At 36.5% G+C, this 26,017-nt stretch overlaps 1 protein-coding gene across 3 annotated transcripts in view; it reads left to right on the forward strand.

The window, feature by feature from the left end:
- LOC150076660 (uncharacterized) overlaps positions 1-25,718 on the forward strand; it is a 349,756-nt gene extending 324,038 nt beyond the window's left edge. For 2 of the 3 annotated variants that reach the window (XM_090386111.1, XM_090386113.1), the window contains one exon: positions 25,576-25,718. In XM_090386111.1, the coding sequence (XP_090242237.1) occupies positions 25,576-25,625 (50 nt within the window). In that variant the 3' untranslated portion in view covers positions 25,626-25,718. Of the gene's footprint in view, positions 1-25,570 lie in introns of all 3 variants that reach the window. The other variant, XM_090386112.1, reaches the window with a different exon arrangement.
- Positions 25,719-26,017: the final 299 nt, after the last annotated feature.

Raw genomic sequence — 26,017 nt, forward strand, 5'->3', positions numbered from 1 at the left:
AGGTGTTAAAGGCCATAAGAGGGTTGAACAACCATTATACATTTAAATCTCCCAAATCTGGCAACCTCAGGACAATGTTTCTAAACCTTGGAATTCTCCAAGAAAAAAAAAAAGAAGGAAAGAGAGAATTATATAAGGCAACATACTAATACATAAAAAATAAAATTAATTTTATGTTTTGAGAGAAGGACATTACATAATGAATTAACATGAAATATGAATCACACCAAGACTGCTGTACAAATTGGAGCAGTGTGGCATTAAGGACAAGTTGCAGCTATAGATAAAGGAATGGTTGAATGGGAGAAGATAGAGAGTGGTAATCAATGGACAGGGGCTTAGAGGGGAACAGGTATTCTGTGTTGTCAGACACTCAGTCTAAAACACTGATGGATCCAATATCTATTACAGAAGATTTAGGAGAAGTCCGGTTGGCCTGCCTCTCTAAAATCCACTCATGCACACCTTCTCGATGGTAAGCCCTGTTACGACACTTAGGTGGCAACGAACGTGTAGAGTGGTTCTCTTCAAGACGCCTAGTCGGTGTGAAGAGGAAAAGACCGAACCTTCCAGCATATGACAGCACAACGAAACAAATGGCCCTCAGTCCCCAGGGGCTTTCACTCCCCCTCTTACGGCAGTGAAAGGATCAAAGTGGAAGCAGAGGGTGCTAAGAATCTCTGGGTACGACCAGGCTGCCATGCACGGAAACTGAACATGGCCTGTTACAATGAAAGGTCGCTCATCAGTGAAGACAGGATATTAGAGCTGGAAAAGGAACTAGAAAATGTGAATTGGAATATCATCGGTTTGGCTGAAACAAGAAGAAGAAATGAATCACTTATAAGTTTACCAAGTGGAAATCTGCTGTACACAAATGGAAAAGTGAAAGGAGCGAAGGTTGAGTAGGCTTTCTGGTTCATAAAGATATAAAAAACAACACTTTGGAATTCAAAAGTACATCACCAAGGGTGTTAAGACTACTACTCAGGATTTCTAAGAGGTACAAGCTAAAGGTTATAATGATTAATGTACCAACATCAAGCCATGATGATGAAGAGGTTGAAGAAATGTACACAGAAATTGAAAGTATTTTAGATGAGCAGAAAACCCACTACACTATCATTATGGGGGACTTCAATGCTAAAGTTGGAAAGAGACAAAACAGTGCAGAAAGGGGAACTATAGGAAATTTTGGAATTGGTGAAAGAAATGAAAGAGGTGAAAGACTTGTGGAATTTGCAGAATCTCAAGGATTGTCAGTAATGAACACTTTTTTCAAGAAAAGGGTGAAAAAAAAGTGGACATGGAAAAGTACAAATGGATTAACAACTAATGAAATTGACTTCATCCTCACTAACAGAAGATATATGTCCTGAACAAGGTAAATGTTGGAAGTGATCACAGAATGGTAAGATGCACACTTGATATAGATGTAGGAAAGGAAAAAACTGACTCGAGTAAATAATACAAGTCTTTGAGATAACTGAAGAGGAGAAAAAGCAGTATGTACTGGAACTTAAGAACAAGTTTGAGCTTCTACAGACTGCTCAGGACCAAGATATCGATGAGGAATATTACAACTTTCTGAAAGTGATAAAGCCCAAGAAACCTATAGGGAAAAAGAAATCCAAAGAAGAAAAAATTATTCAAGAAACACTTGTTATGATGAACCAAAGGCAACAAATGAAGAACAAGATAAACACTGACAAGGAGAAAATTGAGTATACTGAGTTATGCAAAGCCATTAGAAAGAGACTCAGAGAGGACATAAGAAGATTTAACAAAAGAAAAGTAGATCAAGCATTAAGGGAAAACAAAGCACTTTAATCATCAGCCATGAGCAGTAATACAGAAAGACAAATGATACTGAAACGGAAGAATAGTGATGGTGTACTTATAAATAACAGAGAAGGCATAATTCAAATAGCAGAAGACTACTATAGAGAATTATACAAGGAGCGAGGGAATGATGCCAGTGAGGAAGATGGATCGCAAATTAGCAACACGTACAGCATACCCGATATTCTTCCTGATGAGGTAGAACATGCGTTGAAGAAAATGAGGAATCAAAAAGGCCCGGAGGTGATGAAGTTACTGTAGAGTTGTTAAAATTGGGAGGAAGAGACATAACACAAAAACTGGAAAGGCTCTTCACAAAATGCATTAGAAAAGGTGTGATGCCTAAGCAGTGGAATAATGCAATCATAGTTTTGCTGCATAAGAAAGGAGATAAATCAGAAACTGGAAATTATAGACCAATTAGCTTGTTACCCCACATCTTCAAGTTGTTCACAAGGGTCATTACTAACAGATTAGAAAAAATACTTGATGAAAATCAACCGAAAGAGCAAGCTGGCTTTAGGACAGGATTCTCAACTATAGCTCACCTTCATGTAATATCACAGCTAATGGAGAAAGCAAATATAAAACACCATTATGCCTGACATTGATGGATTATGAAAAGGCATTTGACTCCATACAGCATAAGGCAATGTTTCTGGCACTGGAAAGACAAGAAATAGATACCCCTAATATTATGGTTTTGAAGAAAATATATGAGAGTGCTACCTCCTTTATTAGACTATACAAAGACAGTAGGAAATTTAAAATCGAGAAAGGAATTCAGTAAGGAGACACAATATCTCTGAAGCTGTTTACTGCTGCCCTTGAGGAAGCTTTCAGAAACTAGACTGGTCTCAGAAAGGAGTCAATGTGAAAGGAGAGTACCTAAACCATTTACGATTTACAAATGACATTGTGGTCATAAGCCACGATCCCAAAGAATTAGAGGAAAATCTTAATCAGTTATGCACAGTTAGTAAGGATTTTGGACTAAAGATGAATATGGCTAAAACAAAAGTAATGAAGAACAAGTACAGAAAGGGACATAATGATTGAAGGAGCAGTAATTAAAAAGGTGGAGTCATATACTTATCTGGGACAAGTTATTAGCTGTAATAATGATAAATGGCTGGAAGTTAAGAGAAGAATAAATTTGGATGGATAGCATTCAGGAAATATAGTCACATACTGAAGAGCAATATCCCAGTTTGTCTGAAATGTAAAATAGTGACCAATGTATACTCCCCACCTTGACTTATGGAAGTAAAACTTTGGCATTCGCCAAAAGAATGGAAGAGAAGCTCAGAACTACACAGCGAAGAATGGAACGAATTATATTGGGAATCAGACTGTTAGATAAGAAGAGAAACACATGGATTAGGCAGCAAACTCAAGTAAAGGACATTGTTATCAAAACTAAAGAACTAAAATGGTCTTGAGAAGGACACATAGTTCAAAGACATGATGACAGATGGACTAAGAAAATAACAGAATGGTACCCAAGAGGAGCTAGAAGAAAACCTGGAAGACAATGGCGGAGATGGATAGATGAAATTCATGAGTTTGTGGGTAGTAAATGGATGGCCATTGCAAAAAACAGAAGGAACTGGAAAGTTGCTGGAGAGGCCTTCATCCTGCAGTAGGTTGAAAATTGCTGATGATGATGATGAATCAATGAACACTGCTCTTCATGGACTAATGTTATTAGTGGAGTGCCCCAGGGTTTGGTGTTAGGTCCATTGTTGTTTTCTCTATATATCAATGAAATTGATGAAGGCATGTCAGGCTTGATGACCAAGTTTGCAGATCATACAAAGGTTGTCAGGGTGGTTAATGAGTATACTATTGCAATAGGATCTAGAAAAGTTAGACAGATGAGCTGAGAAATGGCAACTGAAGTTTAACCTTGATGAATGCAAAGTATTGCATGTGGGTAGCAGTAACCCCAGAGTAATGTACCAACTGTATGGTACGGCATTCAGGAGTAGTGGAAAATGAAAAATGTCATGGGGGTAATTATGCAGTCAGATATGAAGTTCTTTGAGCAGTGCAGACAGGCTTCCAGGACAGCTCATGGGGTTTTGTTAATGATATACAGAAATTTTGCTAGCAGGGTTAAGGAGGTGATTGTACCATCATATAAGCAATGGTCAGGCCACATCTTCAGTACTGCAAACAGGCCTGGTGGTCTCATTTTAAGAAAGATGTAGAGTTGCTGGAACAAGTACAAAGGGCAAAGAGATTGGGGGAACAAAGGGGTGCCCTTACCAAAAAAAGGCTTCATTTCTGCAAATTGCAACATCTGGAGACTAGGTATCTGCGATGTGATCTGATTGCAGTGTTTAAGGCTTTGAATGGTTTGAGCAGGCTCAAATGGGATTTTTCCTCTTGCTCAGATTATTCACATGATGAGGCATAAATTCAAGTTGAGAAAGGGCAGCTGTAGAATATATGTGTGAAAGTTTGCCTTTAGCTAGCGAGAAGTTGATTGCTGGAACTTCCATCTGTTGTTGTTGTTGTGGAAATTGATAGCTTAAATAAATTCAAGGAAAAAGTAGAAAACTATTGGAGGGGATGGATAGGTGAAATAGGAAGTTTTTTTGTTTTAATTTTTGGCTGATGCTATAGCCTCCTTTCTTTCATCATATGCCACTGCTAAATCACGAAAATTATCAAGCAAAGTGTGTACAAAGTATTACAGTAAGTTGCGCTCTCATACTATAGATGGGCACCTCTGTAGCCAGGTGGGCAGGAGCAGCAGTGCATAGCACACACTTCTTGATTACACTGGGGTTCGAGCCCGTGATCACCAAATACGGAGGATGCGGAAAGGTCAGGGAATGTCCACCGCATATCCCCGGGGCAATATGGCCTTAGTTGCTAATGCTCCTAAAAACCAAATAACAAACATACTATAAATCTATATAATAATTGGCAATGGATTCTGTGTTAAATTCCCTTTTATGGTCTTATAAGGAAAGATTGAAAGGTGGAACTAACTAACTGTACAGGGTAGAATATGAGTCATCTGATTGCAGTTAGTCTGAGCTTTCAAACTTTATCTCACATTTTTTCACAACTTAGTGTGAGATGAAAAACCATTTATTTTGTGTGTTTTATTCATTACATTATTTTATATATATTTTTTATCTGCTTAATCCATCTGAATACAGTTTTGTCAGTTTTAGCATGTAATAAGGAAATTTTGCAAATTTGATTTGCAGTTTCTTAAAGACAATTTCACAGTTCACTTTCATAAATATGACTGTAGTGGTTGTAGACAATTTTTAAATTCCAAGCTACAAATCTTTTTATACCAACTAAGAGAGATTGTTCAGGGTTAGACCTATATGGATGCCAGATGGTCTGATGAGACTAGTGACAAAGAAAACAAATCCATGTAATAATTATAAATTAGAGGGGACACAGAAATGTACCATAAGTAAAAACTGGTCTGCAGAAAGGTCACTAAGGGGGGTTAGGCAACCTGAGGGCAGATTTTGAGGAGTCTTTGGCTAAGAATGCAAAGCAAAGTAGCAAAAAATTCTTTGCTTATGGTAAAACTAGAAGGAGAGAGAGAGAGAGAGAGAGAGAGAGAGAGAGAGAGAGAGAGAGAGAGAGAGAGATGGAGAGATGAGCAACATTAGGCCAATAGATATGAATGGCATAATTGTTGATGACCCTGTTAAGGTTGCTGACAAACTGAATAAATACTTTGCATCTAAATTCACCTGCAAAGATTTTAGGGATATCAGTACCAGAAGCATTCTGAATTATAACTGGGCTAAATGATTTTGTAATCACTGTAAAAGAAAGTGGAACAGAAATTGTTGAGACTAAAAATAAATAAGGCACTTGGGGCTGATGGGATCTATCCAATTATATTAAAAGAAGCAGCAAAAGAGGTAAGCAAATATCATACATTTAGCAGTTGTAGAAGTAGCATTAGTTTAGAAGCACTAAGTAACCAGTTCCCAATTTTAATTAGAATTATTATTACAGGAGTCCCGAGGTGCACTGCACCCAGATGCCAACATTCAAGGGGCTCCTCCAAACCTGAAACTTACTTACACATATGAAGAAAATTTTAAAGGAGGGCACAAAATTTCAATTTCAGGGGCTCACATTTGGTGAGTATGGGCTTGGCATACCCAGGGTCCTGAGCTGGATATCATCATTCTTCTCTTTCTTGGTGATTCCCTTCTATTTCTTACACCTCTCTCTCTCTCTCAGGGGTAACTCGGAATTTTTTTTTTTGTTTTTTTTTGGCTGGTGCAGCAAAAGCCTCAGGCTTCCTTGCACCATATGGCTAATAATAATAATACCCTAGGAATGCCCTTGCTCTCACCAACCATAGATTTGCATACCAAAATTTTACTATCTATGTTTTGTTTTACATGCACAATGTTCAGTCTGTTCTCCTTAAACAAAAGAACACAACAATTATTGCTCCAATCGCGGGGGGGGGGGGGACCTAATATGTTTACATGAGGGACAGAATTTGTTTACACTCTACCATCCTATTGGCACGCTTGTCAGTACCATGTATAAAGTGGTAACAAGTGAACTTACATACCTGTTACTACTTCTTGTTGCTACTTCTTTCTCTTTGTAGATTGTGTTTTTGACTAATATATTTATATATATATATTTCATTATTATTATTTATTTATTTTTTTTTTTTGCCAGACATCTTTTGCACTTATTTTTGTAATACTCTTAAGATACCATGTTTGCTAAAAGTCAATGTTCATTTTCCTTTATAAATAATTTATGGCATCTAAACATTCAATAAGCTGAAAGCGAAAGTGGAAAAGAGCCAGGAAAGTAATGATATTGGAACAGAAAATAAAAGTACTTGATACAGAACTTCCTTCATTTTTACGTTACTTATCAAAACTGAAGTAGGTTTACTGTATCCTCCCTCCCATTTATTTATTGGCATAATTATTATTTTTCCCCAACCACCCGTTTTCTACAGAGCCTTAATCCTGCCAATCCACAGTATTTTCAAAAATGTGACCCCCGCAATTGGTAAGGGATTCTTGTATTTTCAGTCACGATTAAATGTCTTCAAAAAGACCAAAGTGTTTGCCATTCTAAATGTTTTTTATATTATAAGATATTAACTACAAAACAGTTCTTCAAATTTTAATTCTAAACTATTTTTATTTGTAAGCTCTCTGAGCAGTTATCACTTTAGTATACTTATTAAATCACATTATTTTTTCCATGAAGGGTAGTATAACTTATTTTAATAAAAAGATATTTTGATAGATTGTAATGAAAGGATGTTAGTTATGTAGCATTAACCACTCTGATAAACTGCAGAAAAATTTCTGATGTAAGATTTTTCTTTCTATTTGTCTGGTTTCTTTTTAATTGGCCTTTAAATTTACTCATTTCTGTTACTTATGTAACAGAATTGAGTAAATTATGTATTATTTTATTTTCTTGCATCAGTGTCTCATTGGTAACAAGATATTACAGCATATGAAGAGATGACCAAGTGATGGGAGACTAGTGGCTATAAATGGCCACTGCTCTTCATGGACCAATGTCACGAGTGGGATTCTACAAAGTTCAGCTTTGGGTCCCTTACTGTTCTTGATGCTGATTCCATAAAGAGTAGTGTAACTTATTTAAAAAAATAATAATTAGATAGATTCATGAAAGTGATTATGCAGCATTCACCATTCTGATTAATCACTGAATTTTTAAGCTTAATGTCTAAACTTTGGTCCTTGAGGTTGTCACAGACATTCTCTCAGATATGCCAGACAATTTGTACTTGCTATCTGGGAGTCTAAAACGCTGATGGAACTGATATTCGGGTGACACTCAAGTCAAGTGGACCCAATTTCGGCGAATTCCGGACGGTCTGTGACAGCCAAATCCTCTGCTTGCACCTTCACGATGGTGGGACTGTTAGTAATCCTGGGTATAACCTCCATGCGCAAGTACATGGTGGGTGACCACCCAGGTGTGAACCAACGTAAGCAGGGGTCGAGGTGTGGCGCCCACACCACATGGAGGAACGCCGCCCCTCTATGTTACCAGGCAGTACTAGGTGGTAGATGACTCTCATCAACCGGTGAAATACCACCACTTTGCTTATTGGAGGCTTGAAATGGTGGAACCCATGTTTAGTCTCTAGAGCTAAGTTCCGGTCAACCTTTCTCTATCTCTTCCATCATGCAGTATGATTGATGACTTTTGAGGTTAAGATGAACGTCGTGGCGAGATCCAATATTCCTTACATTTCGAGGGTACAGCTCTAAAACGGTGTTCGCAGGCCGGCCGCTAGTTAGTACACTGGACTGAACCTATTGGTAACTCTCTAGGAAGCTTCCGGATCAGCTAGTGTATAATCTTGCTGCCTCTACTCTGCCAGATAGTGACTGGAGGGAGTCCGAGTAGTGTGTATGCGGGGAGCATTGTCGAGGCCACGTTATGTCAAGGATCTGGGTATATTCTTACCACATGTACGCCATATCCAAAAATTTCATTACTTCATACAGCATGTCCCACCTACTTTTTCTTACTATTGAATACACCATGAATTGTCAAACTAATAAAGCAAGCTTATCTGCGAAAAGATCTAAACCTCCCAAGGACTTCCTAATTCATTTCACAAATATACGTGGTCTCAATTCTAATCTCAACGATGTCCATTTCCACTTGCAGTCTGCCAAACCCCATGTACTTTTTCTGACAGAATCTCAGATATCGGTTGATTCATCTACTGCTCATCTCAGATGCCCAAATTATTCGCTGTATGATTCCTTTCGCCTCAAAGGTGGTACTTGTGCATATGTCCGTTCTGATATTCCCTGTCAGAGACTTGGCAATTTGGAATCTCCTCTCTTTGATCTTCTCTGGCTTAAAATCTCTCTACCTCATTGTGTCAAATTCATCTGTAGTCTCTACCGTTCTCCCAACTCCACTAATCATTTGGAGCTCTTTGACTTCCTCTCTTTGCAACTTGACTTTCTCCAGTCCAACTTTCCTAACAGTGAAGTAATTTTCCTTGGTGATTTTAATGTTCACAACTCCAGCTGGCTTCCGTTTTCTAGTCACACCGACCCAGCAGGTCGCGAGATGCTGAGGCTTTTGCAATTACTAATGACCTAGCACAGATTGTTCATTTACCTACAAGAATACCGGACAAACCTAATCATACAGCCAATACGCTTGATCTTTTTCTCACAAACAACCCTTCTAAGTACACGGTCGAAGTGAGAGGTCCTTTAGGCACTTCAGATCACAACTTGGTGATTGTCTCTTCTCCAATGGAACCTTTATCTCATGGCTATTCCCAACCACGTGTTGTTTGGCATTACAAGAATGCAAAATGGGATGACCTGCGAGACTTCTTTTCTTCTTTTCCTTGGTCGGATTACTGTTTCAAAACTTCTGATGTCAACGTTTGCTCAGATCGTGTCAGTGAAATTATTCTTGCAGGAATGGAATCCTTTATCCCACACTCCACTTTAAAATCTCGTCCTTTATCTAAACCTTGGTTTTCCAATAAATGTGCTAAGGCTGTCCAAGAGAAGAATGTTGCATATCGTAATTGGCTTGTTTCTAATTCTTCAGTTTCATTTTCTGCCTACACCAAAGCTCGCAACAGTTGCAAAGCAGTTATTAACCAGTCCAAACTAGAGTTTGAACAGGCTAAGAGTAGAAAACTTGCTTCTTGCCCTAATGGTAGCCGAGCATTCTGGTCTCTTGCCAAAGCTATTGGCCGCAACTTTTGCCCATCGTTGCTCCCACCTCTGTCCAAACAAGATGGTTCTGTTGCCACTTCAGCCAAGGATAAAGCTGACCTGCTAGCATCCCATTTTTCTTCCAGCTCATGTATTAATGATCTTGGTAAAACACCTCCCACCATTCCCAACACGCTCCATTCAATGCCTCCTGTGGTCTTCCGTCAAAAGGATATCAGAAGGATTTTGATGAATCTTGATGCTAAGAAAGCTCCAGGTCCTGATGGTATTTCTCCACTTGTTCTCAAAACCTGTGCTCCTGAACTTACTCCTATTCTTTGCCGCCTTTTTTCACTTTCTTATTCCAAAGGTGTTTTTCCTTCTGCTTGGAAATTTGCTCATATCCAGCCAGTTCCTAAAAAGGGTGACAAATCCCTCCCATCCAATTATCGTCCCATTGCAATTACTTCTACTCTTTCTAAAGTAATGGAGAAATTAATTAACCGCCAACTCTTAAACTACCTAGAAACCTTCCGTCTGATCAACGATCACCAGTATGGATTCCGTCAGTGTCGATCCACTGGAGATATTCTGGCTTATGTTACCCATTTATGGACTAATTCAATGGAAAGGTTCGGTGAAACACAAGTAGTTGCTCTTGACATCTCAAAGGCTTTTGATCGTGTTTGGCATAAATGTCTTCTAAACAAGCTTCCATCTTATGGTTTGCCAACTGTTTTTAGAAATTGGTTATCCAGTTTTCTCTCTGATCGCTCACTGAGGGTGATGGTAGATGGCTCTCTGTCTTCTAACTTCTCCACTAATGCCGGTGTCCCCCAAGGTTCAGTTCTTTCCCCCACTCTTTTCCTCTTGTATATCAATGATCTTCTTCCATTGACTGGAAATCCTATCCATAGTTTTGCCGATGATAGCACATTGCATTCAACTTTCCATTTTGAGAAACCTTGTCCTGCTCAATCAGCTTCAACTTCTCGAAAATCTGCTACCAATTCCCTAAATGCCGATCTTCAGGTAATTCTCCAGTGGGGCAAAGACAACTTAGTTGATTTCAACCCTTCTATAACTCAGTCTTGTCTTATATCTCGCAAAAAGGATTCTTCTACTCCTATGCTTATCTTTAGTGACACTCCGATTTCTAGGCAAAATGATATATCTCTTTTGGGGATTACGCTGACTTCTAATCTCTCTTGGCACAAGCACATTACAAATATTGCTTCCTCTGCATCTAAAAAACTTGGTTTTCTCTTTCGCTCTCGGCGTTACTTTTCTTCCAAACAGCTTCTCACTCTGTATAAATCGCAAATTCGCCCTGCCATGGAATATTGTTCCCATATCTGGGGTGGTGCCCCCAAAACCTCTCTCCGGCTTCTTGATTCCATTCAGAAGAGGGCAGTTAGGTTAATTAATGATTCATCTCTAACAGAGTCTCTCCACTCGCTTTCTCATAGACGCATTGTTTCTGCTGCATGCCTCTTCTACAGATACTTCCATGGGCACTGTTCTTCTGAATTGGCTTCTATAATTCCTGCTCTCTCTTTCAAAACAGTCCGAACACGTGCCGCCACCAGCCAACATCCATTTACTGTCCAACTTCAAACCTACAGAACCAACTTTTCATCTTCCTCATTTATTCATTCAACTGCCGTTTTCTGGAACAACCTTCCTTCATACATATTTCCTGAAAATTACAATCTACAGAAGTTCAAATCCAATGTCAACAAATATCTTCTTTCTTCTTCTTAACCTCAAACCCAAGCACGGTACTAAGTACTATAGGTTCTAATACCTCTCGTGTTTGGGGTTCTCATAAAAAAAAAAAAAAAAAACTGATACAACAAAGATAGGCTTCATAGTCAACCCAGTGGTGGTGGTGGTGGCGGCAAGACACCTGACAGGTGACCCTTGAAAATAACATTCCCACATTAACCCTTAATCAATGATTAAAAATCTGAATTTTTTCCTACCTTCCTAAATATAGTCACACTTTTACTTCAGTAGTTTCTGAAGTGAATTTTTATGGTTTTCATATAAAAATGGCACACACGAACCTGTCAGGCACCTCCATAGCCAGGTGGGCAGGAGCAGCAGTGCGTAGCACACGCTTCTTGATTAGACCGGGGTTTGAGCCCGTGACCACCAAATATGGAGGATGCGGAAAAGTCACGGAATGACCACTGCATATTCCCAGAGCAATATGGCCTTAAATGCTAGTTGCTAATGCTCCTAAAAAAAAAAAAAAAAACAAATAACATAATAACCTGTTGGTTTTTTTCTCAAAGAGTGGCATAGTAGAGGATAAGCATTTGCTTATAGTTTCGGATTACTTGTTTTTATTCTCCCACTAGTTCCGTAAAATCGACAGTGTACCCTAGTTGTTTTTGAAAGATTTATATTGTTTTAATTAGTAAATTCATACAAAACCGAGTATTCTCTTAAGATAGCCATGTCACTGTGGAAAGCAAGATACATAATTTAAAAATTTGAGATAAGTTTTTAAATAAACCTAAAAATGGAAGTAACTAATAGTAGCAAATATTAATGTTTTTTATTTTTTAATAATATATATATATATACATAACAATTTATATGGATGCCCATATATTTATATTTAGAAATATAGTGGACATCCACAGGTGTTTTGAAATTTTTCTCACATAATGGGCTTTTAAACTGTACAAAGGGTACTAGGAAAGTTTTGCAATACAGCTTTGTTTATTTATTTTTTTCAAAGTAATTTCCTCTACATTCAATACACCTCTCCATCCTCCGAAACCAATCTTTAAACCAGTTCTGCCAAGTTTCACTAGGGAGTAAAGCACACTCGTTGTCCCAAGCCCGTAGAAGGTCCTCATCACTGGAAAGCCGCCTCCCTTTTAGCTTCATTTTCACATGCGGGAACAGTGCAAAGTTGCAGGGAGCAAGGTCTGGACTGTAGGGAGGGTGCTCGAGAAGTTTCAGTCCTGTCGTGGTCAAATATTCGGTGCAGGCTTTGGCGCGGTGAGTGGAGCATTATCGTGATGGAGGTACCAGATGTCCATTCTTGACTTTGGCCGCAGGTTCTTCATAGATCCAATGACTTTAGGCAGGCATTGTTCAGTATACCAATTAGCTGTGACTGTCTTCTGCGTGTCCAAAACGACACGTTCCACAATTCCACTCGATTTGAAAAATACAGCTATCATTTTCTTCTTTACAGATCGGGATTTTCTGACAATTACGGGTGTGTCGTCATCATCAAAGACCCAAACTTTGTTTTGAGCCTTGGTCGGCAGATCGTAATAGTACAGCCAAGTCTCGTCACCTGTCACGATGTTGTTCACATACCGAGATTGTCCCTTATCAAACTTTTTTAACATCTCCCGGCACCAAGTCACACGTCGTGTCATCTGCTCTTCAGTCAGTTGATGCGGCACCCAGAGAGAACAAAGTTTCTTCACGTGCAAATGATCTTGCAGAATCGAACGAATTGCTGGTGCATTTAGGCCCAAAGTATCCTCTATCTGTTGGTAGGTCACTCGCCTGTTTTCGTCAAGCATTTTCCTCACAGCAGTAACGTTTTCCTCCGTAACTGACGTTCGTGGCCTTCCCGGCCTCTCAGAATCCTCCAGAGTGAAATTTCCCCTTTGGAATTCTCTATACCACCTGAATATCGTTGTACGATGTGGACAATCATCATCTAGTGCAAGAGTCATTTCTTCTAAGCACTGGTCTATGGTTAAACCACGCACGAAATTATACCGCAAAACTGTCCTTATCTCATTTCGTGACCACGATGCCATCGCAAGCACTTTACACTCTCACTACTAATGAATAACTGAGCCCATTGACTTGGTGCGGCGGCCACTATGCACGTATGAACATGTCTCAACATGCAGCAACAAGCAGCTTCCTGTGATTCATTGTTGCGTCATATTGCAAAACTTTCCTAGTACCCTTTGTATAATGGAAGAGAATACAAGACTGATATTTCTGTTTTATGTATAAAATGGGGTTTTTTTGGTAATTTTCTTCAGAATTATTATTATTATTTTTTTATTTATTTATTTTTTTTTTTTGAAAACAAAATGTGTAAAACACATTGCATGTTTATTATTAAAACTTAAAAAGTACATAAAATAAGTACTGCAATCCATTAAGGAAAGATGAAATAATATCATTGTTTAAGCAGAATTCAAAAGGCCAGAAATTTTTTCAGAGATTGAAAATAAGTTGGGAACCTATCAGGTGACCCAGTGCTATTTTTGCTACAATTTGGGGTGTGAAATTAATCAAGGTTAATCAATCCTGGTTAACAAAGTTAATGAAGCAGGTTGTTTCAACAAGATTCAGATAGCTGTACAGATGAGCTGAAAAATGATAATTAAGGTATAACATTGATGTTATACCTTAATGTTATACCTCAAGGTTTTAAATGCTAAGTACTGCATTTGGATAGCATAATTCCAACTAATAATGAAAAAGACTTAATGATAATTGTGTGATACAAAGTTTTCTGAGCAGTGCAAAATACCTGGTAATGCTATTCGTGGCTATTCTGTCAGTCATATACAGTAACTTTACCAGCAGAGATAGAAAAAAAAAAAAAAAAAAAAAAAAAGGTAATTATTCAATCATATAAAGGATACGGCACATCTTGAATATTGCATACAGGTTTGGGAACCTCACTATAGGAATGTAGATGTATGAAAATGGTAGGTACGTAACGAGGCAGCAAGATTAGGGCACAAAAAAGGGTTTCCTTGCCAAGAATGACTTGAGTTTTATAAATTGCAATTCTGGAAACAAAGCATTTGAATAAAGATCTAATTGAGGTGCTCAAGGTTTTAAAAGGGCTGAATAAACTAAAATGCCAATGGCATCCTTATTCTTTCTTTAGTGACACACACACACACACACAAGGGGTCAGCCATAAATTGAAAAAGGATGGCTACAGAACATATATATGTGGAAATTTGCCTTCAATCAAAGGCTAATCATTGAAATAAATTTCTACCTAGTTTTGTAGTGTAGGAACTTTGAATAAATTTAAAGAAGGATTGGACAGATTAATAAAAAGAATGGGGCAAATGATATGGAAAAAGTTTTTTTTCTTTTTGTAAAATAATAAGAGGAGTTTACCTCAATATAGTATGTAGAACACTTCCGTATGATACTCTCCAGAAATTAAAACGAAAAAATCGAAAACTTACATTAGAGTAAAAATTAAATAATTAAAAACCAATTTAACATAATTCAAATCAATTTAACACAATTAAAAATTAAAAAGAATCTAACGAAAATATTCAAAATGATTTTCCTTCCTGAAGCTGACAACGCTTTTTGACCGTATGTTGTGATCACAGGAATGAAATTTACCGAATAGGATTGAACCTGAAATTTAAATAGTGATTATTTGTCTTCGCGCATGCACGTAAAGGTCCACGCATCGGAAATCAAATATGGCCGCCGAACATTAACAGAATTCTCGTGTAATTTAATTTCTACAGTTTCTGCAATTAATATTCGCGTATAATTATGTTGAACACTAAGTTTTTGGCCTCGTTAAATAAAAAAGTATGTTTTTCGTTAATGGCACGAAAGGCTAATTCTGACGCTGCTGAACGAGAAGCATGAACTGAGGCTTCATGTTGATTTACATGAATATTCAGAGAAAATCACATCGAACCTTGGTAAGACGAGTCGCAATCACCGCAAGAAATGTTGTATACCAGATCATTAATTTGTGTTGCGAATGCGGAAAGAACCGAGCGATTGTTCTGTATAGTGTGTAATTTCCGTATTCGCCTGCCCACAATTTTAAATTCGGTATCTTCAAAGAATCTATTAAGCTGATTGTGCCACTGTTCAACATATGGGACAGAAATAAAGTATTTTTTGATATTACTATTGTTGGTTGGTGTAGTATTTTTTATCTTATCTTGTACCCTAATTTGGTTTATTGTGGCAAGGGGATAACCCCTGTTTAAGAACCTGCTAGTTAATATTTGTATTTCTGAGCCCAAAGCAGATTCCGACGTTGAATATTTAGAAATTGATTTTTAGGCATTTAGAAATTGATTAAAGATAATCGATCTTTTGTAGGTGAACGGGTGATAGCTATTATAATGTAGAAGCATACCGGTGTTTGTTGGTTTTCGATAGAGGCTAAATTGGATTTTATTCGAGTCCCGAGTAAGCGTGAAAATTAGAAAGTTTAATGACTTTATATTAATAATAATAATAATAATAATAATAATAATAATAATACCAATACAATACAATACAATACAATACAATTTTATTTATCAAGAGAATTCGTTTACAATAAATGAACTTGTTAAGAAAAGTAAATTTCTTGACAACAAGTTGTAGTTCTTCCTTTACAAGTTTTGTACAAATTTGTTATCTTACAGAAAAGACTATGAAGTCACTACACATAGTATATTCCACACTGTAAACAGAGGTAGTTTATCTGCATATCAATTCTAATCTACTGTGTCATTGAGTATCAAGAATTTTCTTATTAGGAATTTTAATTTGGAGATGGGATAACTTCTCCTGAGCCTGAAATCAATGCTAGCCAACAAGTTGTTTATTACATTCATTGTGTGCCTATCTCCAAATCTATTTAGTATCCTAGGGTGAGGCAAAGTAATTGCTTTTGGGTTCCTTAAATTATGTGAGACATTTCTTTGCAGATTCGACTCTTCAAAAATAGTGTTAAGATTTTTTAAGAATAGATTTAACTTTAGTTTTTGAACTGGATACAATATTTTATGTTTCAACAAAAATTGCCTTCTCTTATTCAGGTCATTCCAAGAGTTTGTCCCCATTAAAAGTTTCAGAATCCTATTCATTAAGTTGTCTATTGCCCTTATTTCTGTTTTATTTGCTCGTGCCCATATATTTACTAAATAATTGAGTTGGGAGTCCACTAATGCATAATATAAGGTTACTTTTGTTCTAAGATTTAACTTATTCTTAATGTAGTAGAAAAAGTACACATAAAATCTCATTTTTTTGTACAAGTTTGTTATATGCATTATCCAACTTAGACTGTAGTTGATCCATAACCCAAGGTAACAATGATTTGAGACTTCTTCCACAGTTAGACATTCGCAATTCTGGAAATTCTGTTCATGTAGCAATCATGTTTGTGCAATTTGATAGAGGGTTGAATGTCCAAGGTTTGATGAGGAGGCCTTATTACCAAAAATTTAGTTTTTTCAAAGCTGAGTGCTAATTTATTATCGTGCAGCCAAGATTGTAAATGTATTGCATCCTGTTGTAAATCATTTGCCATTTTTGTTAGGTCCTTTCCTATTGTATATAAGATTATATCATCTGCATAAATTTTTATAAAGGAGTTCTTAATTACTTCGAATATGTCATTTATATAGATGTTGAACATGATTGGCCCAGCATGAGTGCCCTGAGGTACTCCTCTCTTTACATTATAAGATTTCCCCTTTGTATTTTCTACTTCTACTGTTATTTTTCTCTTGGTTAAATAATTTGCTAGTAGTTGATTGAGTCTTCCCCTTATTCCATATTTCAGTAATTTCTGTTGCAATATTGGGATATCAATTAGGTCATATGCTTTGGTCAAATCTATAAATAAAATCAATATGAAGTTATTGTTGTTTAAATGTAAGTTTAGAGAGTCTATTAAGTTCTCTAATAATGTCTGTGTGCTCTTGCCCTTCTGATATGAGAATAGAGAGCTGTTTAACAGTCCATATTGATGTAAATATTTGCTTATATGGGAAAATATATAATTTTCTTTTATCTTATTTAAAACTGACTGTATTGTTATTGGTCTGTAGTTGCAAAAGTCATCTGGTGGTCCCTTTTTATATATAGGAATTATCTTAAATGACAGTAAGTTTGTAGGATAGCTTCCCGACTCTAACATCCGTGCTATTAGCTCTACCAAGAGAACAGAGAACTGTTCTTTGTTTCTCTTTACTTCGGTTACTGTAATACAGTCCAGTCCGTAAGATTTCTTGTTCTTTAATTGTTCTATAATTTTAAGAATCTCAGTATAATGTGGAGCTAAGACTACACAAGAGTTCATTATCTGAGGAAGCCTATCTTGTTGAGTAAAGGAATTTTGGCAATAATGTATTAAATATCTGTTGAGATCTAATACAGCTTTGGCAAACCTATTTGCAGCCTCATATTGTTTGTTTGCACCAGAAATCTGTTCTACAAGTGTTTTAATTTGGTTTCCCCTTGACTTTTTCTTCCTTGTACTTAACATGTTATTTATAATGCTCCATTTATCCTTTTGTGTTATCTGCTTATCCATGAAAAGATGATTGTAATAAGTGTTTTTTTGCTTTTTTATCATACCTGTCACTTTATTTCTGAGTGTTTTATAATTGTGATAATGTTCTTTCTTTGATGGACAATTTCTAAACTGCCTGTAATATTTATCCCTTTGTACCATTAGTTCTTCTATTTCTTTAGTCATCCAAGGTTTCCTAAGCTTAATCCTGCTACTCCCAGTGTTTGTGTTGTTGGCTGTGTGATTAACTTTTCTCTCGGTATTAAACCTCAAATTGTTTATAATTTGTATTATCTTATTTGAAAAAACATTTACATTTGTTGTGTATGATGCTTGCTCTTGTATTAACAAGTTTCCTATGTTCTGTTTCAGTTTCCCTGTTGATAAATAATTTTTCTTCATAGCATTTGTTAATTTTTTTTCTTCACATGGGTGTTGTTTTGAATACATATCTACTATTAGTATACATGTTCTGTGATCTGAAAGTTGATTTAATAGTATGTAGGAATTAGCATACTTCAACTTAGGTGGTCCAAACAAGAGCTGACTGTTCTATTACCCTCCATCCTTTGTTGTCTAGTTATTCCAATTAAGGTATGTTCAAATCCATAATTGTTTAAGATTGCAGAGTATCTGGGTATCACATTATCAGTTACATTGGCTAGTAAATTAATATTAAAATCTCCTACTAGTATGGTCTTATCTGTTTGTATGTCGTCCCATTGCAAAATAATGTTTTCTAATTCTATTAGGAAGCTGTTTATTGAATCTGATGGTGGCCTGTAAAAAGCACAAATCATGAATGTGTTTTCTGAGTCTTCTCCTAATAATTTGACACAGCAGTTTTCACAAGACTGAGTTAAGTGGTAAACCTGTATTGCCCTAAAGCATGTTCTATAGTATATTATTATTCCTCCACCCCTTCTCAACTCTCTCAATATATAGACCTTATCATAACCTTGTATGTTATAATTGGAAATTTCCTCACTTTTTATGTTAACCTCCGTTAAAACTATACAAGAGATAAATTCTTTCATTGGATTTATATATTGTAAGAAGTTAAACCAATTTTTTCTTAGTGACCTGATATTTAGAGCTACCATAAAGAATTGTTTTTTATCAATTATAAGAGCTTGAATATTTTGATTATTTATAAAATGTAAAGGTGAATTATAAATCTGTGATTCCTCAAAAAGCATACCTGATGTCTTAATTTTACCTTAAATCTAGATTTCTGAAAGTTTCTATTATTCACAATAAAAGAGTCTATTTTATAAACTGCAAATCCTTTGAACTCTGAATTCTAATGGCTCTTGAAGATTCATTCTTCTTCACATAAATTTTGCCATGTTTTAGCCAAAAAAATTTGTAACTGTGAGTTCTTGTTAGTTGTTTTGTTTCCCAAAACAATTGCTTGAGGTGGGCTGTTAAGTGGTCATTTATGTAGATTGGGCTATTGCTATTGTTCTGATATATGTCCTTTACTGTTAGTCGGATCTCCTTAATAATAATAATAATAATAATAATAATATGTCCCATAGTATGTGATACGGGGACGAAAAGGTGTCAAATGTATATGCTCAATCGTTGAGAGATAGATCTCTGACATTAGGAAGGATGTAGATTTACTTGAACGTGTACAGAGAAGGGCAACAAGATTGGTGAGGGGAATGAAGGGATCCTCTTATCAAGAGAGGCTTAAGTTCTGCAAATTGCAGTGGCTGGAGACTAGGCACCTGCACGGTGATCTGATTGAGGTGTATAAGGGTTTACCTCAATCAGATCACCTTGAATGGGTTCAGCACGCTGAATTCTGATGGGATCCATCCACTTGTTCAGATTACGAACCTAAGGGGGCATAAATTCAAATTAAGAAAGGACAGATGTAGAATTGATGTGTCGAAATTTGCCTTTAGCCAGCGGGTGGTTAATTGCTGGAACAAACTTCCATCTGTCGTTGTGGAAGTTGATAGGTTGAATAAATTTAAGGAGGAACTGGACAGGCATTTGGAGGGAATGGTGTGATTTTTTTTTTTTTTTTTTTTTTTGGCTGATGCTGCATAAGCTCATACATTTGCTTTCTTGCATCACATGCCACTACTATTAAGCCGCTCAGGCTCAAACCCATTGGTAATCCAAAAATTTGATTGTACACCTTGTCTCGAAAGGTGATATAGTTGGCCTCAACTAACAGTTTAATTAAGTGAAAAATTTCCTTAATAGGTAGCTTCGTATAATTAATCGGTATCGAGTTTTTATTTAACATATCCCAAATAATATCTAATGTGTATTCAACGTTTGCATTCGTATCTAACGAGGTAACATCTAGTGAGAATAAATTGTCATTGTCGCCAAAAGATTATTAAATAATGTATCGTAGCTCTTAATGCCAAATTGTATTACCTGTCTAAAGGATTTTATAATGCTATATACTTCTGTGGCTAAGGATGAAAATGCCGAGTTCCTGTAGGAAACAATAGATTGAATAGGAAATCCAGTCTTGTGTAATTTTATCTGACCGAAAAGTGCAGGAATATTGTATGTTCTGGCCTTCAATTCCTTTAACTGGGCCATAGTAATGTAGTCATTTTTTCGATACGTAGTAGTGGCATGTGATGCAAGAAAGCAAGTGTATGAGCTTATGTAGCATCAACCAAAAAAAAAAAAAAAAAAAAAAAATCACACCATTCCCTCCAAATGCCTGTCCAGTTCCTCCATAAATTTATTTAACCTATCAACTTCTACAATGACAGATAGAAGTTTGTTCCAGCAATTAACCACCTGCTGGCTAAAGGCAAATTTCCGCACATCTATTCTACATCTGTCTTTTCTTAATTTAAATTTATGCCCCTTAGGTTTGAATTCTGAACAAGTGGAAGAATCCCATCAGAATTCAGCGTTCTCAACCCATTGAAGGCCTTATACACCTAAATCAGATCACCGTGCAGGTGCCTAGTCTCCAGCCACTGCAATTTGCAGAACTTAAGCCTCTCTCTCTCTCTCTCTCTCTCTCTCTCTCTCTCTCTCTTGGTAAGAGGATTCCTTCATTCCCCTCACCAATCTTGTTGCCCTTCTCTGTACATGCTCAAGCAAATCTACATCCTTCCTAAAATGAGGCCTCCAGACCTGTACGCAGTACTAAAGGCGTGGCCTGACCATTGCCTTATACGGAGGGACAATCACTTCCTTTTCCCTGCTAGGAAAATTCCTATATATCATTGATAAAACCCCATGACCTGCCCTGGCAGCCTGTCTGCATTGCTCAGAAAATTTCATATCTGACTGCACAATTACTCCCAGGTCTTTTTCATTTTCTACCACCTTAAGTGTAGTACCACACAGTTGGTACGTTTCTCTGGGGGTTACTTTTACCCATATACAGTACTTTGCATTTGTCAAGGTTAAACTTCAGTTGCCACTTCTTAGCCCATCTGCCCAAATTATCTAGATCCTGTTGCAGTAGCACACTGCCATTACTGTCATTAACAACCCTGCCAACCTTTGTATCATCTGCAAACTTCGACATTAAGCCTGATATACCTTCATCAATATCATTGATAAATATACAAAACAACAGTGGACCTAACACCGAACCCTGTGGGACTCCACTAATAACATTAGTCCACGAAGAGCAGCACCCATTGATTACCACCCTCTCTCTTCTCCCACTCAACCATCGTTTTATCCATTGTAGCAACTTACCCTTAATGCCATTCTGCTCCAATTTGTACAATAGTCTTCCATGCACAACAGTGTCAAAAGCTTTCCTGAAATCCAAATATATGATATCAAAATTATTTTTTGCATCCAGTTCCTTTGTAACCACATCATAATATCCTATCAAATTTGATATCCTATCAGACAAGACTTTCCCTTAACAAACCCATGCTGTGTCTGAATTATTGCTGCAGTCTTGTCTAGATGATCCTGCAATGCATCTTTAACCAGTGACTCCATTATTTTACCCGGAACAGAAGTTAAACTAACTGGTCTGTAATTACTCATGTCACCCTTCGATCCCCCTTTGTGAATTAGGGATACATTTGCACATCTCCAGTTCGTGGGGACCTCCCCTGAGTCCAAGGATGCTCTCATAATTATGGCTAAGGGTTTGCTCGGTTGCTTTGCCGTGGTTAACGTTTTATTGTATTGATTGACCAAATTGGTAAACAGTGCCGGGTCTACTTCAAGATAAGTGGAGGTATCTGAAACAACTGAATCTAACTTATTAATATAATCATGTTTATCTAGTATTACCACTGTATCTCCTTTATTTGCCCTCTGTATAATAATGTCCTTATTTTCCCGAAGTTCTCGTAAAGCTGAACTGTTATGCGTATTCAATTTAGGAAGTTGCGTTTCTTTTATGATATTCACTACTTGGTTAACTTGTTGAATGAATAAATCTTGTTGTGGAACATTACGAAGTCCAAATTAAATATCAATTACACATTGTTTTTTAGGTAGTTTTTGAGGTGGTAAATTGTAATTTAGTCCTTTGGATAAAAGTGAAATCTGGTCCTGCGATAGCGTACATGAGGAAAGATTTGTAACCTGCTGATATGTCGGTTCGTTGAATACTGGGTGAGGAGGTGTTCATGAACTAGCTGACGTATTCTGTGGTAGTACATTGTGTGTCTGTGGGGAGGTGTACGCTATCGCAGGACTAGATTTCACTTTTATCCGAAGGACTAAATTATAATTTACCACCTCGAAAACTACCTAAAAAGCAATGCATAATTGATATTGAATTTGGGCTTCGTAATGTTCCACAAAAAGATTTATTAATTCAACAAGTTAACCAAGTAGTGAATATCATAAAAGAAACGCGACTTCCTAAATTGAATACACATGACAGTTCAGCTTTACGAGAGCTTCGGGGAAATAAGGACATTATTATACAGAGGGCAGATAAAGGAGATACAGTGGTAATACTTGATAAACCTGATTATATTAATAAGTTAGATTCAATTGTTTCAGATACCTCCACTTACCTTGAAGTAGACCTGGCCCTGTTTACCAATTTGGTCAATCAGTACAATAAAACTATAATCACGTATTGAAAAAATGACTATATTACTATGGCCCAGTTAAAGGAATTGAAAGCTAGAACATACAATATTCCTGCACTTTTCGGTCAGGTAAAATTACACAAGACTGGATTTCCTATTCGACCTATTCTTTCCTACAGAAACTCGGCATTTTCATCCTTAGCCACACATGTATATAGCATTATAAAACCCTTTAGACAGGTAATACAATTTGGCATTAAGAACTATGATACATTATTTAATAATCTTAAAGACTGTAGACTTGGCGACAATGACAATTTATTCTCACTAGATGTTACCTCGTTATATACGAATGTAAACGTTGGATACACATTAGATATTATTTGGGATATGTTAAATAAAAACTCGATACTGATTAATTATATGAAGCTACTTATTAAGGAAATTTTTCACTTAATTAAACTGTTAGTTGAGGCCAACTATATCACCTTTCGAGACAAGGTGTACAAACAAATTTTTGAATTACCAATGGGTTTGAGCCTGAGCGGCTTAATGTCAGAGATCTATCTCTCAACGATTGAGCATATACATTTGACACCTTTTCGACCCCGTATCACATACTATGGGAGGTATTTAGATGATGTTCTAGTTATTACTGATAGTAGTACTATCCAAGACATTTTACATTCATTTAATAATATTCATTCTAGACTCAAATTTACATTGGAAAGCAAGGATACGGATACAAAGTCATTAAACTTTCTAAATTTCATGCTTATTCAGGACTCGAATAAAATCCAATTTAGCATCTATCAAAAACCTACAAACACCGGTATGCTTCTACATTATAATAGCTATCACCCGTTCACCTACAAAAGATCGATTATCTTCAATCAATTTCTAAATGCCTAAAAATCAATTTCTAAATATTCAACGAAGGAATCTGCTTTGGGCTCAGAAATACAAATATTAACTAGCAGGTTCTTAAACAGGGGTTACCCCTTGCCACAATAAACCGCATTAGCATTAGTAGAAGCATATGATGCAAGAAAGCAAGCTTATGCAGCATCAGCCAAAAAAAAAAAAAAACCACTTCCATTTCACCCTTCCGTTCGTTCGAAATACCTGTCCAGCTGAGCCTTAAATTTATTTAGGCTATCAACTTCCACAACAAGCGATGGAAGTCTGTTCCACCAACCAACTAACGGCTGGCTAAAGGCAAATTTCTGCACATCTGTCTTTCCTCAATCTGAATTTATGCCCTCTCAGGTGATTATTCTGAGCAAGAGGAAGAATCCCATCGGCATTGAGCATGCTTAAACCATTCAAGGCTTTATACACCCCTATCAGATCACCTCACCGGTGCCTAGTCTCCAGACCCTGTAATTTGCAAAACTTAAGCCTTTCTTCGTAAGAGCAACCCTTTGTTCCATTCACTAATCTTGTTGCCTTTCTCTGTACTCGTTCCAGCAGTCTACATCCTTCTTGTATTGAGGCCTCCAGACCTGTATACAGTACTCAAGGTGTGGCCTGACCATTGCCTTATACAAGGGAATAATCACCTCCTTATCCCTGCTAGAAACATTCCTGTATATCATTGACAAGACACCATGAGCTACTCTTGCAGCCCATCTGCACTGCTCAGAGAACTTCATATCTGCCTGCACAATTACCCATTAGGGTACAGGCTAAGGATAGGATAAAAAATACTACACCAACCAACAATAGTAATAACAAAAAAATACTTTATTTCTATCCCATATGTTGAACAGTGGCACAAACTGCTTAATCTATTCTTTAAAGATACCGAATTTAAAATTGTGGCCAGGCCAATACGGAAATTACACACTATACTGAACAATCGCTCGGTTCTTTCCGGGTTCGCAACACAAATTAATGATCTGGTATACATTTCTTGTGGTGATTGCGACTTATCTTACCAAGGTTCGACTCGATTTTCTCTGAATATTCATGTAAATCAACATGAAGCCTCAGTTCGTGCTTCTCATTCAGCAGCATCAGAATTAGCCTTTCAGGCCAAAATACTTAATGTTCAGCTTAATTATACGTGACTATTAATTGCAGAAACTGTAGAAATTAAATTACACGAGAATTCTGTTAATGTTCAGCGGCCATATTTGATCTCTGATGCGTGGACCTTTACACGCATGCACGAAGACAAATAATCACTATTTAAGTTTCAGGTTCAACCCTATTTGGTAATTTTCATTCCTGTGATCACGACATAAAAGTCGAAAAGCGTTGTCAGCTTCGGAAGGAAAATCGTTTTGAATATTTTCATTAGATTCTTTTTAATTTTTAATTGTGTTAAATTGGTTTTTAATTATTTATTTTTTACTCTAATGTAAGTTTTCGATTTTTTCGTTTTAATTTCTGGAGTATCATATGGAAGTGTTCTACATACTATATTGAGGTAAAGTCCTCTTATTATTTTACAAATATTAATATCAACGTAGAATGTATTGAGTATTACAGCTCTGATTCATACTATTTAATTCGTTTTTTTTTTTTTTTCTTATATTTGGCTGGTGCTGTATAAACTTGCTTTCTTGTATCATTTAGACCATGTTAATATTAATATGTCTATGCTTTTAGAATGTTACTGTTACCTTTATTTTAGGTTGCATAACTAATTAATGTTGTCCTTCCTTTTCTGGTTTATTTATTTATTTTTATTTTTATTTTTTTTTCAGCACAGGGTTTTGGACGAACTCACTGGGAAGTATAAAAAACAGCATGATAATCTAATTCCACTGAATGTACATAACTTGAATATCATGTAACATTTTTCTGATTGGTCATCTTTTTAAAATTCTAAAACCTGTCAAACAGCATCCAAATTTGGACTTTATACAATTTTGAACAATTTGAAATAAGACTGAAAAGACTTTTTTGCTGCTAAGTACTTTTACCAGATCTCCCTCGTTATGAAATTCTGAAATATCATTTTGTTAAATTTATGAAATTAATTTATGACTATTTTACTAATATTGCATTTTTTTTAGTAAACACATCGAGATTTGCATAGTCTTTCAGAAACTGTTACTCAACATAGCATTGTGCACTGGTAACAAAATTAATTATTTATGAAATCTGTTTTGGTTCAATTGCTTTTAATCATTCTAAATTTAGAATGATTA

This window comes from Mastigoproctus giganteus, chromosome 12, assembly GCF_048544385.1.
Source record: "Mastigoproctus giganteus isolate SK-2022 chromosome 12, ASM4854438v1, whole genome shotgun sequence".
NCBI lineage: Eukaryota > Metazoa > Arthropoda > Arachnida > Uropygi > Thelyphonidae > Mastigoproctus > Mastigoproctus giganteus.